The 18912-nt window shown below is 32.8% G+C and overlaps 1 protein-coding gene across 8 annotated transcripts in view; it reads right to left on the bottom strand.

Annotated features, from left to right (window-relative positions):
• Positions 1–18912, bottom strand: part of LOC129947202 (tensin-1) — a 179481-nt gene that overhangs the window by 124597 nt on the left and 35972 nt on the right. For all 8 annotated transcript variants that reach the window (XM_056057659.1, XM_056057660.1, XM_056057666.1 and 5 more), the window contains exon 2: positions 3948–5111. In XM_056057659.1, coding sequence (XP_055913634.1) covers positions 3948–5111 — 1164 coding nt within the window. The remainder of the gene's footprint in view (positions 1–3947; positions 5112–18912) is intronic.

Raw genomic sequence — 18912 nt, 5'->3', positions numbered from 1 at the left:
ACACTGTTAGAACCAAGATTTAAGTCAAAAAAAGTGTATAGTAAATTTATAGGAAAATATAGAAAGTGAAGAAATATTCGAGTTCTAAAAATGTTTAAAACTAAATTTTAAAGATAAACCGAGAGTTATTAGATCAAGTTTTAAATTGATTTTAGAACTTTGTCAGGAAATTTGTTGTTAATAATACGCAGAAGAATGTATTTTCGGGCTTTTAAATTCGACACAAGTTTGCAAAAATATTAAACCGTACTTAAAGTTGTTTATTCTTTACTTTGTCATTAATTTTCTTTTCAAATATTTTGAACAGCGATAAGTCCTGAATTTCGATTAATGGCTGAAACACAAACACACTTTAGGTTCATGATTCTCAACCTTCCATGGTTTTATTCGACTTTTGTTTTCTTCGACGAATACCCATTCTGATCTGGCTATAATTTACAAGGCTTTTATTCGTCCTAGTATAACTCTCATATTTGGGCTGGTGCCCAATAACGTATGTACTTGAGTCTTTTGGATAGAATTAAAAAAGAGCTCTAAAATGATAGAAGATCGTTCTCTTACCGAGACATTTGCTTCTCTTGAACACCGCCGCCGCAAGGTCTTATGCCTGTCATTGTTATTTAGTTATTTTTATAAACAACGCTCTAGTGAAACAGCCATTTGTATTCCTCCCCTTTAACAATTCAACCGTAAAACCCGTACTGCTAGGAATGCCCATCAATTTACCCTTTATTCTAATTTCGGACGTACTATTGAGTATAGAGATTCTTTCTTTAGCCGCACTACGTGAATGTGGAATGCTGTAACAGGCTCAACATTTCATACTCATAGTCATAACAATGTCTAGACATTCAAAACCAATGTGCATCGATTTCTCTTTTCTATTCCTATCCACCTTTCCTAATTGCTAGCACTGTGTTAAATCATTTTCAGGTTATTCATAACCCCTTTAGTGCAAAAAAAAAAAAAAGCTGGTATTCTTCCAATATTGAAACTATTAATGAACAAATCTTTGAAAATAAAATACTTAATACCTAATACATTACTATTATTCAGATATGACATACAAAATAGAGAAAGAAAAAGAATTAAAAATATGTTTTAATTCTAATACTTTTTTTCTCTACTTTGTATGTATGTATTACCTGAAATAAAAAAAATAACATCGAATCACTTGGCTTAAACAATTTAGTCTTATTGCAGCACTGATTGTCACCCCACATCAGTTTTTAATTTATGTAAATTTAAATTCGCTATATATCATTCGACACTAGCTTAAAGTCTAAAGGATGGTAACTATTATTTATTCTTTATTTATTTTAAAAACTTTATTAACTACATAGTTGTAAAATGAAACTGAATGAATGAAATCTATTTATAATTTTATTCTGTTCTGTTAATATTGTTTTGTATTTATTTATTATTTTGACTATTAATTAATTTAGTTATTGTTTTTTGAATTGTTTGCTTATTTATTTACTATTGTTGTTATTTATTTATGTAATTTTTTATTATTACTTTCTTATTAACTTGTTTTCTATTTATTTCATATCTTTTTTTATTGTTTATTTATGTCTTTTCATGCATCCTTATACTTATGTTATTTTTGTAAGCTTACAAATGTGTGTTTCGAAATAATAATAAAAAAAAGTTGTTACCCGAGAACCGGTATGGTTCGGGATAAACAAGTTCCCAAATTCGGAAATGTCCATGATCTGGCCTGTCACTATATTTAATTTGGACCATTCTTTACGGGATAGTCTTAAGCTGTTCGGATTCTACAAAAAAGACTGTGGGTCCCATCTTTGTTATCTAGATATTTTTTGTAGAACGTCCAGAGAAGACATTCATGGAGAAATCCATTTACAGTCGGGAGACTTACATATGTTATAATTTAAAACAGACAAAAATAGAGAAAGACAATAGTGAATTAACGAAAGTCTAAGTGAGTGAGGAAAACACATTTGTTTCAAGGAATATTTATATAACAACGTACCTACAATGTTGATGGGATATGCTTTGTGTTTGTGTTTTGGTTTGGTTATATTTCTTGGTTACATACGCAAAACGGTAGTCTTTCTATACAAAGATGATAAGACAAAAGCAGGTGTAGTTTTCATACAAAGGTCCTATCTATCCCTGAAATTACTCGCATACAGGAATGGTTGAGAGTTGTGAATCACTAGGTGCCGTTGCTCTATGAGCTGTTACGCCACTTAATGCATTAGTTATTTACTTATCAACCAGATATGTTATATTACTATTTTAATTAAGCTTAATTCTAAGCCATAAAATTACATGCGTTTTATTTCTTCTTCAAAACTATAAATCTAAAAAAACATTGTTTACAATAGTCGTAATCTAAAATGCATTTGCATTTCTTATTTATACCTACAAATAAATTAAAATCGTGTACCATAATGTGAAAAGTGTTAATCTGATCTTCAATTTATTTATTTATAAATTTAATTTTATTATTTTTAATTCATATTTTCTGTTTTTTCTTGTTGTTGACCTGTCATCATTAACTTTACCTTGAGTGATTTCACATCTTTGGTCGTTTAAAGTAAGTTTTTCTGTTGGATTTAAAGGTTTCTTATTTATCTGACAAATGTTTAGTTCTTTAATTTATTAAAAACAAACAATTCAATATTATAAATCGCCATTATTTGGTACTTACCTTCTGATTTTAATGTCAAGTATATTTTTTTTAATATTACAAAAACTTAATGGCGCGTATTCATAAAGAATTACAAAATTCGTGATTTCTTGATCTATAGTTTAAGGCTTGTTAAATAAACACAGTTCTTATTCAAACTTATCACAGTCAGAGAAAGAACTTTGTAGCGAAAAATGCCAAACAGAAGAGCTACACCAGCAAGTTTACGTACAATTTGTATAAACTCTGGACGTGCTTAGTAACGACTTAGTTACATAGGGGGCTAGGGGCATATTCATAGTCATATTTTAAACCCGGGTCTAGTTGAGCTGAAGTCTAAGTTTAACATATAGGTTAGACACAGCTGCTTTTCATAAAGAATTTGCCAGCTCAGTTTAGTAAGAAACAGGTTTAAGGCATATTCTACTACAATTTTGAAAAAATACACTTAAACCTATAAAAAATGGCTTATAGAGGGTAACAAAATAAATTGCGTTAGCTGGAGAGCCAAAATCTTTGAAACCCTTTAAACTATTTTGTTTGCTGTCGGTTGAGATCTATAATATTTAGAAGGTCAATCATAAACTTGATAGTTTTTTTTCTCGAATCGATACCTTTAATACAAATCGTCTTCATCTTTTTCAAAGGGGTCCAATTTTTTTTAAATGTTCAAATACAATGTCTAGTCACTTAATTTACTCAATCAGTTTGTTTATTTTTCAGGTTTAATAGATTTAGAAACAGATTAAACAAAGGTTCCGTCGTACTTATTTTTAGACTCCAGATTATACGAGTTGGGAATGGGCTTAAACTGTCTATGAATAACATAAACTGAAGTTTAATTTAGCAAAGACAGAATCAGAACTTATATGGGAACTATAAATATGACCCATAGAGTTTAGCAAATATCTACATATGAATATGTCCCAATTACTTTAACAAAAAGTATTCAAAGGATCTAAGTACATAATTAACATGCATCAACTTCGTACTCTCATGAGCAGAAAACTTTAGAGCGACCCGTTGCTGACGTTGGCGCTAGTATCGAAAGTGGAGAAATTCAGCGGAAGCGAGAGACAACAGACAAATATTATTTCCAATCCCATAAGCAGCCAACAGAGACAGCTAATTTAGCAGCCAAAAAGTCAACAGAATTTCCTTCATTCATATACAAAGTTATATGTACTCGTATGTATTTGATTTGTTTACATATTTAAAAAGAATTAATAAGAGAGGTGAAAATGTCTCCAAAAATAATAATAAAATATTTCATCCAAAAACCACTCACCATTATCTTAGGCACACACCAGTGGTGACAAACGAAATCGCAACATCGACATTTCACCACGGACTTTGATACATTGAAAGCAGACGCATGGCAAACCTGGCACAGTTTCCCCTTCGCTGGATTCCAGGCTATGAAATCATGTACATCAGCGCCAGCTCTGTCATTATGTTGCTTTTGATAGTACAGTGGTAAGTCTCCCGCTGATGACCCATTGACAAGAAACTCTCCACTCCTTGGTTTTCTCAATGACATGTTGGAAAGTTGCGTTCGCTGCAACACTTTACCGCGCTGAATAGTTTGACTGGAAACAGTGTTCTTGGGATGTAGTGTCAATACTCGGTTTATAGCTGTTTCATAGTTGTTGTTATCCCCCTCATTGATTAAAAGGTGCGTTCCATGTTTCTCCACGATGCTGACTACGTCTTCTTCATCAATGAATGGAATAGTATTTGCGTCGTGGTGGTCGTTATTGCCGCCAGCACCACCTGTTGCGTTCTGATTGCCTTTGTAGTAATGTTGGTCATGGGTTTGTGGGACTTGAGGCTGTTGGCCGACGTGATTTGCATTTGTCCGTTGCAAGAATCCATTTCCAATTGGACAGGGGCTTGGTGACGATTTGTCAAAGGGCAATCTGTCATAATGGCCGGTGTTATTTAAATCATGATTTTGTTTTGGAACGTGCAATGTCGTCGTCGATTCGGAAGGTATCGTCTTCAGGTTGTTTGTTGACAAAATACCTGCTGATGGCGCCGCCGCGGTAGACTTGTTTACTTGACTGTGTTCCAATACCAGCTGACTGTAGGTTGTATCGTCTTCCTCCGAATCATGATGTTGATTAGCATTTAAAGATGCGTTTCCATTGAGGTCAATTGTTTTATTGTTGATGAAATTAAAAGAATTAGTTGGATGCGAGTGTTGTTGGTTGTTGCCATTTTGAAATTTTGCGTTTGGTTCTTTGGCATTTTTGACATTTTTCTTGGAACGTTGTTGTTTTTGCTGCTTTGAAGCAGACTTTATGTGCAACTTGCTATCATCGCGAAAATGATTGTTTGAAACAATTTCGACAACTTGATTGCTGGAATTTCTTTGGAAAGATGGGACAGTGATTTTCTTTGAATGGCCAACATTGGATGAGGTTTGAATTATTTTTGCACTACCATCTCGCTGAAAGGAAAAAGATACATGATAATTATTGTAATTTATAAATAATTGTGAAAAGTTGATGAGGAGAAGAAATGTTTGACTTTTTTTCTTAGCAGGCATCAGGTTATCTGTATTAAGTAGCTGCTCAATTGTTGGGCAATAATTTAACACAGTATTTCAAGCAAAATATGTATTTACTCATATTGAGGGTATAGACAATGTGATTGTTATTCATATCGTGCTTGACACGTTAACATCGATTGTAATTAAGGCCTGCTTTATTATGCGGTATGCGGTATAGGCAACACATATACACACATATGTATAGCTACACAGGTATTTTACTTTCAAAACAATTGAGCTTTAGCTAAACACTTAACTAAACAACTATGTGAGTTAATTGATTCGTAAGAAGGTTAGGTAGGTATAGCATATTGAAAAACGAATTAGAAATTTCGAAGGTGTTCATTTTCTTTTTTTAATTCATATAACAACTAAGGTGTTATAATTTAAATAGGAATATGTAGGTAGAAGGACAAAATTTGAAATTTAATAAAATAGGTATTTATTTTCTATTTCACTTTCAACTATTTAGGTTGATTTGATTCTAAAATAGTAGATATCTTTTATCTTTGTAGTTGAAACCCGACCTTGATATTGAAGTTCTATGCATATGTATACTTACATATGAAAACATTTAAAAAGATGGAATTAAATAGAATGTAGATATTTTTTGTTGTCATTCTGTTATTTGTAAATCAACTATCTTACTTACTCTGCTCCTATCGTCCCGTGAATCTCTCCATTTCGCGACACTTCCTCCAAAAATGTGGAACCTGGTCGCCCTAAAAGCTTCTGGTCATGAGAGTACTATGGTCTTCATGTAAAAATTTTTTTTTACTGAAACTAGACTATTTTTGCTTGGAATGGCACGGAAAAATATGAAATTAAATAGTCTTTATTTTTCGTTAACCATCTTTCGTTCATAAACATAAATTTAAAACAATTATTAATTTATTAAAAAAAAATCATTTCAATGTTGATATATCGCCAGTTCAAAGAATTTTGAGGAACACGATGAAGTAAATTACATTAAAATTAAAAATGCATGTTAGAAATGAAATGACATGTGAAAAAAATTTCTGTCATCGAGCTATTAACTCTACAGTACTAAAAATTCTTTGTTTAATTATTCTGGGAATACCGCGCCTCAAGAATAACTAAAACAAAGAAAAATAAAAAAAGGCTCGAGAATTTTCCGCGCCATGTTTTGATCAGAAATATGTACACAGTCTGAGTAGATGGCGCAGTTTAGGATTAAAATTAAGAATTCATACCTACCTACCTATGTAAGTTTTTCTTATAATTTCCTTTTTTCTTTAAAATCAAAATTGTTATTTTTATAAAATAAAAACAACTTAATTAATTTGGACAAAAACGGTTTTCGTTTTGGAAAGAATTTGTTATTTTTTCACCAAAATCGGCGCGCAGACAATTACTGAATGTAGAAAACAATATTTTTTAAAAGTTGAAATCAGTTTTAATTCCACTAAATATATTTTAGTTGAAAATCATTTTTTACCAACTTTTATTGATGCTTTTTTTAGGTTTTTATTTTTTGTAAGACAGTACTGTCAATTCGATTTCTTTCCAAATTTTACTGAATGTTGAAAATAATATTTTTTTTATAAGACGAAATTAGTTTGAAACCAATATCTTTAATTTTTGAAAAGATATTTAAGTCAAAAACCAATATTTGCAAAACTTTTAGTAGGGTAAAACTGGGTAATACCGGTCATTTTAAGAAAAACTCAAACAAAACTTAATAAGTTATTTAACTCTCTTCTATAGGCACAAATCGCATATGTATCCAGATGGACTGTCCCAACATGAACATTTAGCATGAACGCAGTCTGCACATCGTGGACCTATACCACAGTTCGTTGTTGCGGCCAAATTCTCCATTAATAAAGCATTTGTTGCTATCGCTACCATCTACTATGGAGTCATCAGAGTTATCATCGGCAATCCCTTCAGCAGTTTCATCACACTCGGATGTGGATTCTTAAAGAATCTTTTTTGTCACCTTTGCGAATCGCTTTTCTCTTGTTCTCCGGTACTTGCAACACCTTGTTTTTCTTCTTTTTTTTGGCTGCTCTTTTTAGTTCTTTTTCTTCCAAATTTTGTTTCATAGGTGTTGATGTTAGCAGAGTAGCATGTTGTTTATCCCCACACTTGCTTTTACGATTAACGACAGATTTTTTGGCACTGGGAGAAGGGTTTTTATACTTTCGTTCAAGACAGCAGATGAAGTCGAAGGGGCCGATGTGGGCAAATTTTCCGTGGATTGCAAAACAGGGTTTGGAGTTTGTTCTCTTACTGATTCGACTAATTCTGTAACTTCTTCTGTTTGGTCAAGAAGCGCTTCAGATCGAAGGAAGTCACAAAAGACTCCCGGATTAATCGGGAAAATTCCAGTTGCCCTAAGCCCAGATTCTCCTTTGGCAACAGACGCAACGCTGGCAAGAGCTTTTCGAAAAAGGTGAGCGAAATCCTGCGGTGTTATCTTTTGGCCAAAATAAGACTTCATGTGCAAATTGCATTCGTGTCTATAAGCTGCTTTCAGTGAACCATAAAAAACCACGTCTAGTGGCTACATCCTATGCAAGCTATGTGGTGCGATTGAGAGCATAACAATATTGTTTTTGCGACTTCGTATGCTTGAAGTGTTATGTGACTAGAATGATTCTCCAGGATGAGCAGAACTTTTTCTTCGTTTGTTGGCTTGGCATGGATGACGAAGTGCTCTAGCCAATCTGCAAAAAGATCTTCTGTTATCCATCTATTTTTCCAGCATTTGTAGAGAGCCCCTGGTTGCCCACCATGTTCAAGGCTAGGAGAGGAAAAATGAACATTGGTGGAATGAAACTACCGGCAGCGCTCATAGCACATAATGCCGTTATATTGCGCCCTCTCTCCCACACTCTTTTTGACCAGTTTTTGCTTGAACTTTTCCAGGATCCTGAACGGTGGAAAACCCAGTTTCATTCGCATTGTCAATGTTTCTCGGTTGAAATTTATATTTCTCCATCACATCTCCCAGCAATTAGTAAAATAAATCTACCTCTTTTCGATTAAATGCAGTTGGTCTGCTCAGGCTAGTTTCTTCGGCTTTTGCTACCATATTTACTACGCTATATTACTCATTACCACATCCAAGTTTCCATTAGAATGGAAGAGGGGCAAAATTATTGCCGTCCCTAAAAAGCAAACAGTTACTGCTACAGAATATCAGCCCATTTGCAATTCTCCCGTTTCTTTCAAAGGCATTCGAAAAGACTATTTTAAAGCAGATACAAAAATACCTAACAATCAACATCCTGCTAAGTTCCTATCAATCTGGTTTTCGACCAAAGCCCTACTGTAAGCCTGTTCTTCTTCCTTTCTCAATATCTTAGCTGGAGTGCCTCAGGGATCTATCCTCAGACCAATCCTATTCCCACTATATGTACACGAGCTTCCACATGTTGTTAACAATTGTCTGATTCATCTTTATGCTGATGATGTATACAGCTCCTCATAATCAATCCTTTGTATAGTAAAAAACGATGCCGTAGATTAAATAAATGAAGACCTGCTCCTCATTCTACAATTGTCCAAAAAGAACCATCTTTGCTTAAATCCTCTCAATCAACAGCTCTTCTGATCTATCGCAAAACCTTGAATTTTTTGGTCCTAAACCCCTTAAAGCTTGAAGTCGAAGTCATTGACTATGTCAGAACTGCAAGAAATTTAGGGATCATTTTTAATCGTACCCTTACATGGAATGACCACACTAATATGGAATGAGTATATGTATCGAACTTTGGATTAGACGTGTCTCTCCCTCTCAATTTCGAGTTAAATTTACGCAAGTTTCTTTTTTAAGTTGTGTGCCATTTCTATGCCAATGAAGTTTTCTGAACAATAAGACCCGAAAAAATATAAAAAGTGATCAAATTGGATAGAATTAAACAAGTAAACCAATATATTGTGAAGATCATTGAAAGTTAAAACTTTGTTATTTTTGTATTTCTTTGTTTGATTTATCATACCGAACATTGAGTGTTTTAATTTAAATCTTACCGTGCATACATGTCCAGGCAAAAACGGGGTAGAACGAATTCCACAATTGATGATCAAAATATTAAAAACTCACCTCGAACATCAATTGATTCTCCTTACCAACTGAGTAAAAAAATGGCCGTGGACGATAAAAGCTTATTTAACAAAATGAACCAAAATATGAAAAAACAAAGTGAGTTAATTATTTCACAACTCTCAAATAAAATTGAAGAAAATCACCAAGACCTCACGCAAAAAATTGACCATAAATTTGATGAGCTTCAAAAATCTATTGATCTAATAAACACTAAAATCGCGCAACTCGAAAAACAACAGACCGCGGCGGATAATGACATAAGTTTGCTTAAAAATGAACTCAAAGAAATAAACACAAGACTTTCAAACACAAACATTGATCTAACAAACAAGCTTTCCGAGCTATCATCTTTGAGTAGTGAACTAGCCCAAATAAAATTAACGCAAGAAAATATTGATAATAAAAACGTTTCGTGTGATGCTGTTCTTTTCGGAATACCATATTTAGAAAATGAAAACATCAAAACGTATATCAATCACTTATGCCACGACTTAAATATTCTACCACCAAAATTAATTAACTCGTTTCGAATACGCACTTCACAAAACGTCAACTCTTCGATAATCCTAAAATTTCAGTCCGCATACGATAGAAACTTTACTTTGACATCTATTGCACGTTACCGAAAGCAACATAAAAAGCAATTAAATTTGAGTAATTTCGGACTAGATTCTGAAACGACTGTGTACTTACGCGAATGTCTGACAAAAAAAAATAATAACATTCTCCATGCCGCACTACATTTCAAGAAACAAAAACAACTTTTCTACGTGTTTACAATGCGTGGATTGGTATATATTAAACGTCACTCAAATGATGCACCAGCCAAGGTTGAGAACATTGGTGAATTGAATAGCATTGCCAGCCTCCAAACATGATTGCAGCTTTAACAAACCAAACTATTTTCGAACATTGTTATTTAAATTTTTATATTATTTTCCTTTATTTTGAATTGTCTATGTTGAATTTCCTTATTATTAAAACACTTTGCTTTTTAAATTTATAATATTATTTCTTATTTTAATTTAATTTCAAATTTTCTTTATAAACTTTTGTCGGTCTATTTATTTGAATTTTCTTTTTTTCAGTTTTGTTGTGTATAATGAATAACTCAAGTAATTTGCATTCTATGGTTAGGGTCCTGAGTAAGCAGAAATGTGGTCTTAGGGTTTGTCATATAAATGCTCAAAGTTTGTTACCGAAAATTGACGAGTTTCGTGACATTTTTATTAATTCAGATGTAGGTGTTATTTGTGTTACTGAAACATGGTTAAGAGATGATATTGGTGACGAGTTGTGTTTTGTTGGGGGCTACCGTATTTTTAGGAACAATAGAGCAGATCGTGTTGGTGGTGGTGTGGCAATATATATAAAATCTTCTATAAAATCTAAACTAAAGTTTTCTTCTGAGAGAGGTAGTCCTATTGAATATTTATTCGTTGAGGTTTTTGGAAGCGAAAGCAATCTACTTTTAGGAGCAATTTATAGGCCAAATAAGCATATAGAACTTTCACAATTTTCTGAACTTTTAGAAGAAATCTCTCTGGGCTTTCCAAATATAGTTTTATGTGGAGATTTTAATTGCAATCTACTAAGCCCAAACATTTTAATTCATAACATGCGTGCACTCAATCTTAGCCCAGTTAATACTGTGACTCCGACTCACTTCTTTGACGGGGGCGCGACACTGCTTGACTTATTTTTGGTTAGTGAGATTAGGGATGTGGTTTTGTATGATCAACTTTCCGCACCGGCTTTTTCAAGGCATGACTTAATATTTTTGACAATAAAGTTTAATCTTATATATGCCGTCAAACAGATTTCATATCGTGATTTTAAGAATATTAATGTTCTGCACTTGGAGGAAGATACAAGAGCCATCAATTGGGATAACATTTTTTACATGCCTTCTTCCAATGAACAAGTTCAATTTTTAACGAACAAGATAAATCTTCTCTACGACACTCATGTTCCCTTGAAAACAAAAATTTTGAAACAAAATGATAAACCCTGGTTTACAAATAATATAAGATCGTTAATGCAAAAACGGGATCATGCATTTAATAATTGGAAGCGGTATCGATTGCCCGAGTTACGACTCGCATTTTGTTCTCTTCGGAACAGAGTTATTGCAGAAATTCGTACAGCTAAATCTCAAATTTTCTCTAAGCATTTAAATGTTTCACTGAATGGGCGACAACTATGGAGAAACTTGCGAAACGTTGGCATTGGAAAGTTGAGAAATGCGACTGCTGTAGGTCTTGATGTAAACACACTTGTCTCACGACCGTCACTTTCGCCTTTGCCAATCACTTCTGGGGGTGTCTCGTTTGCGGAAGACTCAGATCATCCTGGTTTCGGTTTTCGAGCAGTAGATTCTACTGATGTTGTAGAAAGCTTACTCTCAATCAAGTCTAATGCTATTGGTCTGGACGGAATTGATCCAAAATTTATAAAAATGATTCTGCCATTTTTGCTGCCCTACATCACGTTTACATTTAACTCCATTTTAATGTCTGGAGTTTATCCTGACATTTGGAAGGTGGCAAAAATCTTACCACTTCCTAAAAATGCTAAAGGAACCGAATTCAGACCTATTTCAATTCTTTCTTATTTATCTAAAGTTTTTGAGAAAATTTTGCAGAAACAAATCAACGCTTTTCTTACGACTAACTCCATGCTTACCTCGCAACAATCTGGTTTCCGCAAAAAGCACAGTTGTATAACTGCGCTTTTGAACGTAACTGAAGACATAAGGCAATCGTTGGATAAGGATGATGTAACTTTTTTGGTTTTACTTGATTTCTCCAAGGCATTTGACACAGTTAATCATGTCATACTTTGTAACAAGCTTATGCAGCAGTTTAATTTTTCAACAGGCGCCACAAAGCTCATATATTCATATTTAAACAATAGAAAGCAAGCAGTCCAAGCTGGTGACAGTTTGTCCAATTTTTTACCAACGTTATCTGGCGTTCCTCAAGGATCGATACTGGGTCCTTTACTATTCTCAATTTATGTAAATGAACTACCATCTTTGATCGATAATAGTTCCTGCCACTTGTATGCCGATGACGTCCAACTATATCTAAGCTGCCCTCTCGGACTTATTGACAATGGAGTCTCCAATGTCAATGAGGACCTTGAGAAAATTTTAAATTGGTCCCATTTAAATGGTCTTTTTTTGAATCCGAAGAAATCTAAATGCTTAGTTATCTCAAGAAAGAACTTAGATCTTGTTTACTTTCCTCAAATTATGTTAAGTAATGGTCCAATCGAATACGTACAGACTGCAAAGAACCTTGGCGTTACATTTAATCGATATTTGACTTGGGACGATCACATAAACGGACTTGTCGGCAAAATGTATGGTGCTCTACGTACACTTTGAGTAACCCAGTATTTTACGCCAGTAAAAACACGAATACTGCTAGCAAAGACCTTGCTTATACCTATTTTGATTTATGGATGTGAGTTATATTGCAACTGTAGATATGATAGTAAACGCAAACTTAATACTGCTTTTAATAATATCGTTCGCTATGCTTTTGGTTTACGTAGGTATGACAGAATATCTAATTATTCTTCCCTGTTATTAAATATGCCCTTGGAAAATTATGTAAAACTTCGTTGTTTAATCCTCTTCTCCGATATATTGCACACACAACAACCACAATATTGTTTTGACAGAATATGTTTCCCCACCTCTAACAGGACTCGTCAACTAGTTCACCCTCGCTATACATGCTTAACTTCTGAGCGTCAATATTTTGTAAATTCAGTTCGCCTCTGGAACTCCCTTCCACGCTTTATTAAAGAAAATCAAAACACAACAAGACTTAAAAAGGACTTAATAAATTACTTTTCAATTTAAAATTATATTACATACTTACATAGACCGTATAGAAAGTTATTAAACTTTTCATATTATAATAATAATCATAATATAAATAATTGAAATGTCATTTAATTATAATAATTACATTGTCATTCTCATTTATAAGCTTGTTACTACCTTATAAGATATTGTATCTTACAGTTACTAAGCGTTCAAAATAAAAATAAATAAATAAAATAAATAATAGTGCCATTGGAAAATTCTATGGTAGTCTTCGTGCTCTTCAGTTCACTGGAAGTTTCATCCCTACAATAACTAAATTGCTACCTGTTATGTTATATGCATGTGAAGCTTTTTGCAACTTGAACTCTACCACTAGCCGCAAATTAAATGTTGCATATAATAACATAACCCGCTACGTCTTTAATCTGGGACGGTATGACTATGTAGTCTTGACAGTTTATTGAACTTCCGATCGGTGAACTATCTGCATGAAATCATTCAAACTCAACAACCGGATTATCTACATAAGAGGCTGAACATCCCTAGTACATCAAGGTCTTTTGTCCTTATACGACCTCGATTTATTACTGACCGTCAATTTGTTATCCATGGATCTTCCTGCCCACCGCGATAAGAAGAATAATAAGCGCGAATAGGTTTAAATATTTCGTTTTAAATTATTTGGCAAATCGATGACAACATTTATTAGGTAAGTCCTCATCTTTCTCATTTTTATTTTTTTTCAATTTTTTATATTTTCATATTTCAATTATATGTACATATATATAAGTGTAAATGAATGTAAGTGTAAATGTATGTAAGTGTAAATAGAACCTCTTTTTTTCTCTTTTTTTTGTTTAATTAAAATTCAAATTCCTAAACTTTTTTAAAGGGTGCACAACTTAATAAGACTTATATCCTACTTTGTAAGAGATTTTGAAATAATTAAATACAAAATACAAAGCGGCGAAGATTGCAGTTACTTTCTATGGGAATTTTCATAATTTATGATGCAAATTTAAAAATTTATTTGTGATTCTGAAACTTATTTGAATTGAAACTTTATAATTCATCAAATTAAGAACTAAACCTAAAGGTATCAAAAAGTATTTCTATAATATTTATTTCCTTATACTTATATAAAATTAAAAAAAAATGCTCTAATAATAATCCATTAACTAATAAAACCTTATACATAGGTATAGGGATAAGCTTTGATTCAAATTTAAATATAATTTAAGCAATTTAAAGCAAAACAAGAAATATAAGGAGTAATAACAAAAGATTACTTATTACAAAACACACCATCATTTAAAAATTGGCCTTTCATTCATCATTTCTATATCCTATCCCAACAATTATAAGTTTATAAGAATTGACCAGTAATAAAATGCACATCGGCCGCTCTTTCACTTAAGACCGGATGCATCGCATGTATACACGTCTTTATTCAAAGGGAACAGGGTATTTTCTTTGATTCCGAATTTGAACGGAACCTATTGATCAACAGCAGCTGCTTTCTGGCACTTATTGCTCTCCGAAGTGCACTTTTTATCTAAGATCCTTTGCCGCTCAAGCATTGTGGCTTAAGGCATTGTAACTCCAATATAAAACTATATTCTCCGATCGATCCGATATCATATGCCTTGTTATGTTTCAGAGTCAAACTACTGCTGCTGGTCCTGCGCCTGCTGTTTGCACAGAGTGCATCAGCATCATGATGGCACACTATTGATACCACCACCGACCGGACGGGACCGCACCGGACCGCTTCTCTGATTCAAAAGCTGATACGGTTGTAAGGTATTTCGCACAACAAATGTTACTTAGCCGTTTACTGGCCTCAACAAAAACAAGCAAAACAACGAAAACTCTTAAATTCAGTGCTAAAGAGGTAGGTAAAAGGTACGAGTATACGGGTTAGGCGGGCGTGCCACATAAAATACACAAAGATATTATCGTTTAGGGAATTTTGTTCGCTTGACACAGAGACACAGAGTAATTAATTCGCATGGGTAGTTAACTCGTGACTTTGGTGGTTAAGTTGCTGAAGCATAGGAATGCTTGTTATTGTTTTGTTGTTGTCTTTTTTGTAAGCTGGGAATTAACAGAGCATGAGCTGATGGATCCAGGAAATGGCTACAAAAAACGTACATATTGTTCTCAACAACTCCTATTAATATGAGGTATGTAGTAAAAAAGAGGTTATTATCAAGTGTCAAGGTATTGCGTGCTTAATTAAAACAATGATAGGTAAATAATTCCAGCATCATATCACTTTTTTTTTAAATAAAAAGGAGCTCATTCAAGCGCCATAATAACACATTTGTTGCTGTCTGAAAGAATGATTAAAGATTAGGATAGAATTGTTTCTGTTCGAAGAATTTGTTTAAAAAATTTAATGAGATTTTATGTAGTACTTTAATACTTGAGTTTAAAACAATTTTGTTGGAGTAAGGCCATATGGTGTGGAAATTAGCACAATACCTTGCCTATGCAGTGGATGTATTTTCTTAACGTCAATCTGGCAATAGATTTTGTCGGATTGGGTCTTTTTGGCAGCTCTCAATTAATTTAAGCTCAGTTTGGTTTATTATTTTATAACGAATACAATTATTTCTGAACAACCTTTACAAACCGTGACATAATTATCGGTTAGCTCTACATGTCACAAAATCAATAAAACAGTTAATTCATTGACGAAAACTTTTGGCGAACGCATAATTTTGCGTATTCGCAGAAAGTGGTATAAAGATGGGACTCTCGGCTAGAATTTATTGGAGAATTTTATTACTTTCCCAAAGGAATTTATTGTAATCGATACGACTTGTCAAATTGAAAATTTTGACATTTATCAACGTTTCAAGGTTCCTAGAGTCTAAATAATAGATTTTTAAAGAGATGTCAGTGCGTGCGTGTGTACGTACGTTCGCGACGTTTTTTTCGTCCATTCATATCTCAAGAACCAGTAGAGATATCGACTTCAATTAATGTTGTTGTATAAAAATATTAATGCAGAAAGATGCGGAAAGGACTCTCAAAAATATTGAATGGGTAGTTTTTTTAACATAACAATTTAAAATAAATGTGAACATTTTAGCTAACCTAAAATATCTAAGGGAAACCAAACTCATAAATTAAAAAAAAAGAGGCTGCGAACCACACTGATAACTTCCCATCCCTACTGTCGATTTGTCTTCCTTAAAAGTTTGTATGGTTTCGTGTTGGGTTAAGAAACTTGGCAGTTGAATTATTCTTAAAAAAATTTAAACTACCAACAATATTTTCATTTAAAGAAATAGTTTAGTTTGAAAATCTAGTTCTGTTAAAAAAATTTTTAGTAGAAAACGAATTTTTAACAATTTTAGTAACATTGCTTAAATTTTTACAAATTCGATGAATGAAATTTATTTAAGTGATAATAGGAACCGAACATAAATTTTAATTTATGTCTCTAGCGTTTTTGGTTCGTGAGATATTTAGGGTAACCAAAATGTTCACCTTTTTTTTAAACTGCTATAGTAAAAAAAAAAATACCCACGATGTTTTCTTAAGAGCCCTTTCTGCATCTTTCTGCCTTATTATCTGTATAGCACAATTTATTTGAAGTGGATATCTCTTCTGGTTCTTGAGCTGTGGACGACGAAAAAACGTCACGAACGTACGGACGTACGAACGTAAGAACGTACGTACACACGCACGCACAGATATCTTCATACAAATCTTTTGTTTCGGCTCTAGGGACCTTGAAACATCGAGACATGTCAAAATTTTCAAAATTTCATTTTTAAATAAAAAAAAAGTAAAACTGAATATTTTCAAACAAAAAATGATTTTATCTCCAAAATAACTTTATGTAACGAAGAATAACTTTTTTTTTTTTGAAAAAAACGAGTTGACGGTTTTCTTACGAAAAATAAAACATATAAAAAACATTACTAAAAATTGATTTTCGCCTAAAAATTTGTTTTTAAAAATTCAGGAAATTGTCTTCAAACTAATTTCATCTTTTAAGAAACATTTTTTTAACATTGAGTAAAATTTTGAGGAAAATCCAACTGTCAGTTTTTTAATAAAAATTAAAATTTACACAAAATTGGTAAAAATTCTCGATATCTCGTGAATAAATGGTATTGAATTCAAAATCATTTCATTAAACAAATTTAATCTGTATTTGTTTATATAACAAAAATAAAACTTTCAAAAAATGCTGCCAACAGTTCTAAAAATTGGTTTTCGACTAAAAATAGATTTTGAAATCAAATTATTTCATCATATGCAAAGCATTGTTGGTAATTCAACTGACAACTTTTTTAACAAAACACGAAAGCCTACAAAAACAACAAAAAACTGATAAGGTTTTTCACTCAAGTATTAGGAGAATAAACTCACGCAAAATATTATTGCAGATCGCATCGCATCCTCTTTTATTTGAAATATAATTCTATGCTTCCATCAACAAAACCAAGTCTAAAATAAACTTTGTTTTGGAATTCGTGAACTCGTGTTGTCTGTTACGGAAATCTCCTTAAAATGTTACACTTTATATAGTTTCACGTTCGGAACGAGTAGGAATTAATTAAACCAAAGTCACGATTTAGGATGGGTATAGTGATAAATTTTGAATTATAGCATTTTTTTACAACTAAGAAGATAGGAAAAAAATACTAAATCAACATAATAAAACGAACGCTTTTTAAGCTGTGAAATGGTTTCTTAATTTCAATACTAAAGCGTTGTGCACAAAATTAAAGGTATTGGGCAATTCTATTGCGCGAGCTATAATATATTTATTTATAAAGCATATCAATCCATACTGCACACATAGAAAGTTCCAATGGTGTAAGTCAAAATGTAGACATTTGTAAATTGGGCGCTCTATGTTTAACATTTATATATTCATATAAATATTGCACCTAGCCTCTTACCAGTGAAACATTTTTGTGCATTTGAGTTTGTTTCCCTACAGTTTGAGCTGTAACCTAAATAAAGTAACCAATTTTCTTTAAATTTTGTAAAAATTGGAATACCGATAAAAGATGTTGATATTTTATCTTATAAAAACCATTGACGCAAAATTATAAGCAACCTATTGTTAAGTCCGCCAAATAACTTTGTTTTTGAAAATGCTATAAAAACATCGATTGCCACGCCGAGCCATCCTGTTAAAACCAAGTGGTGCCAATATCCTCCTCTTCATTTTGTGTGGAAAAAACTCCGTTCAAACAGGCCCGATAATGATTGCCATTCATTGTAACCACCACTCCTTGCTTATTTTCGAAAAAAATGGCCCCATAATGGATCTGGACCAAAATCCGCACTAAACAGTGACTCGTTTTGGGTTTATCGGCTTTTTAATTATGCGTGCGGGTTTTCTGTGCCCCAAATGTGAAAATTTTGCTTGTTTACATACCCGCCAAGATTAAAATGAGCTTCATCTGAAAAGATTTTTTTTCTGTTGGCAAAGTAGACATCTTCTCTAAGCTTTGTTCCCAGCGTTTTTCAAGCGTATACACAACCAAATTCGTTCAGCGAAAGGAAAAAACTAATTATCTGTCAAATCAGCCTTGAGCTTAGTGTTACCATTCACGAAATAAGCACTTGTTGAAAGAAAACGTTAGATGGCGGACCCGATAGAAATAAAAAAGGTTTTGACTTAAACTAAGGTAATTTTTTTTTAGAAATCTCCAATTAGTCGGTTAGAGACTAAAATATTTTAAAGACAAAAGCACGTATCAAACTTATTTTATCATAAGCAAACTGTTTTATTTTTTACACAA

Source organism: Eupeodes corollae, chromosome 2 (genome assembly GCF_945859685.1).
Source record: "Eupeodes corollae chromosome 2, idEupCoro1.1, whole genome shotgun sequence".
Taxonomy (NCBI): Eukaryota; Metazoa; Arthropoda; class Insecta; order Diptera; family Syrphidae; genus Eupeodes; species Eupeodes corollae.
Note: the sequence above shows the minus strand (reverse complement) of the source record. Positions and strands in the feature narration are given on the sequence as shown.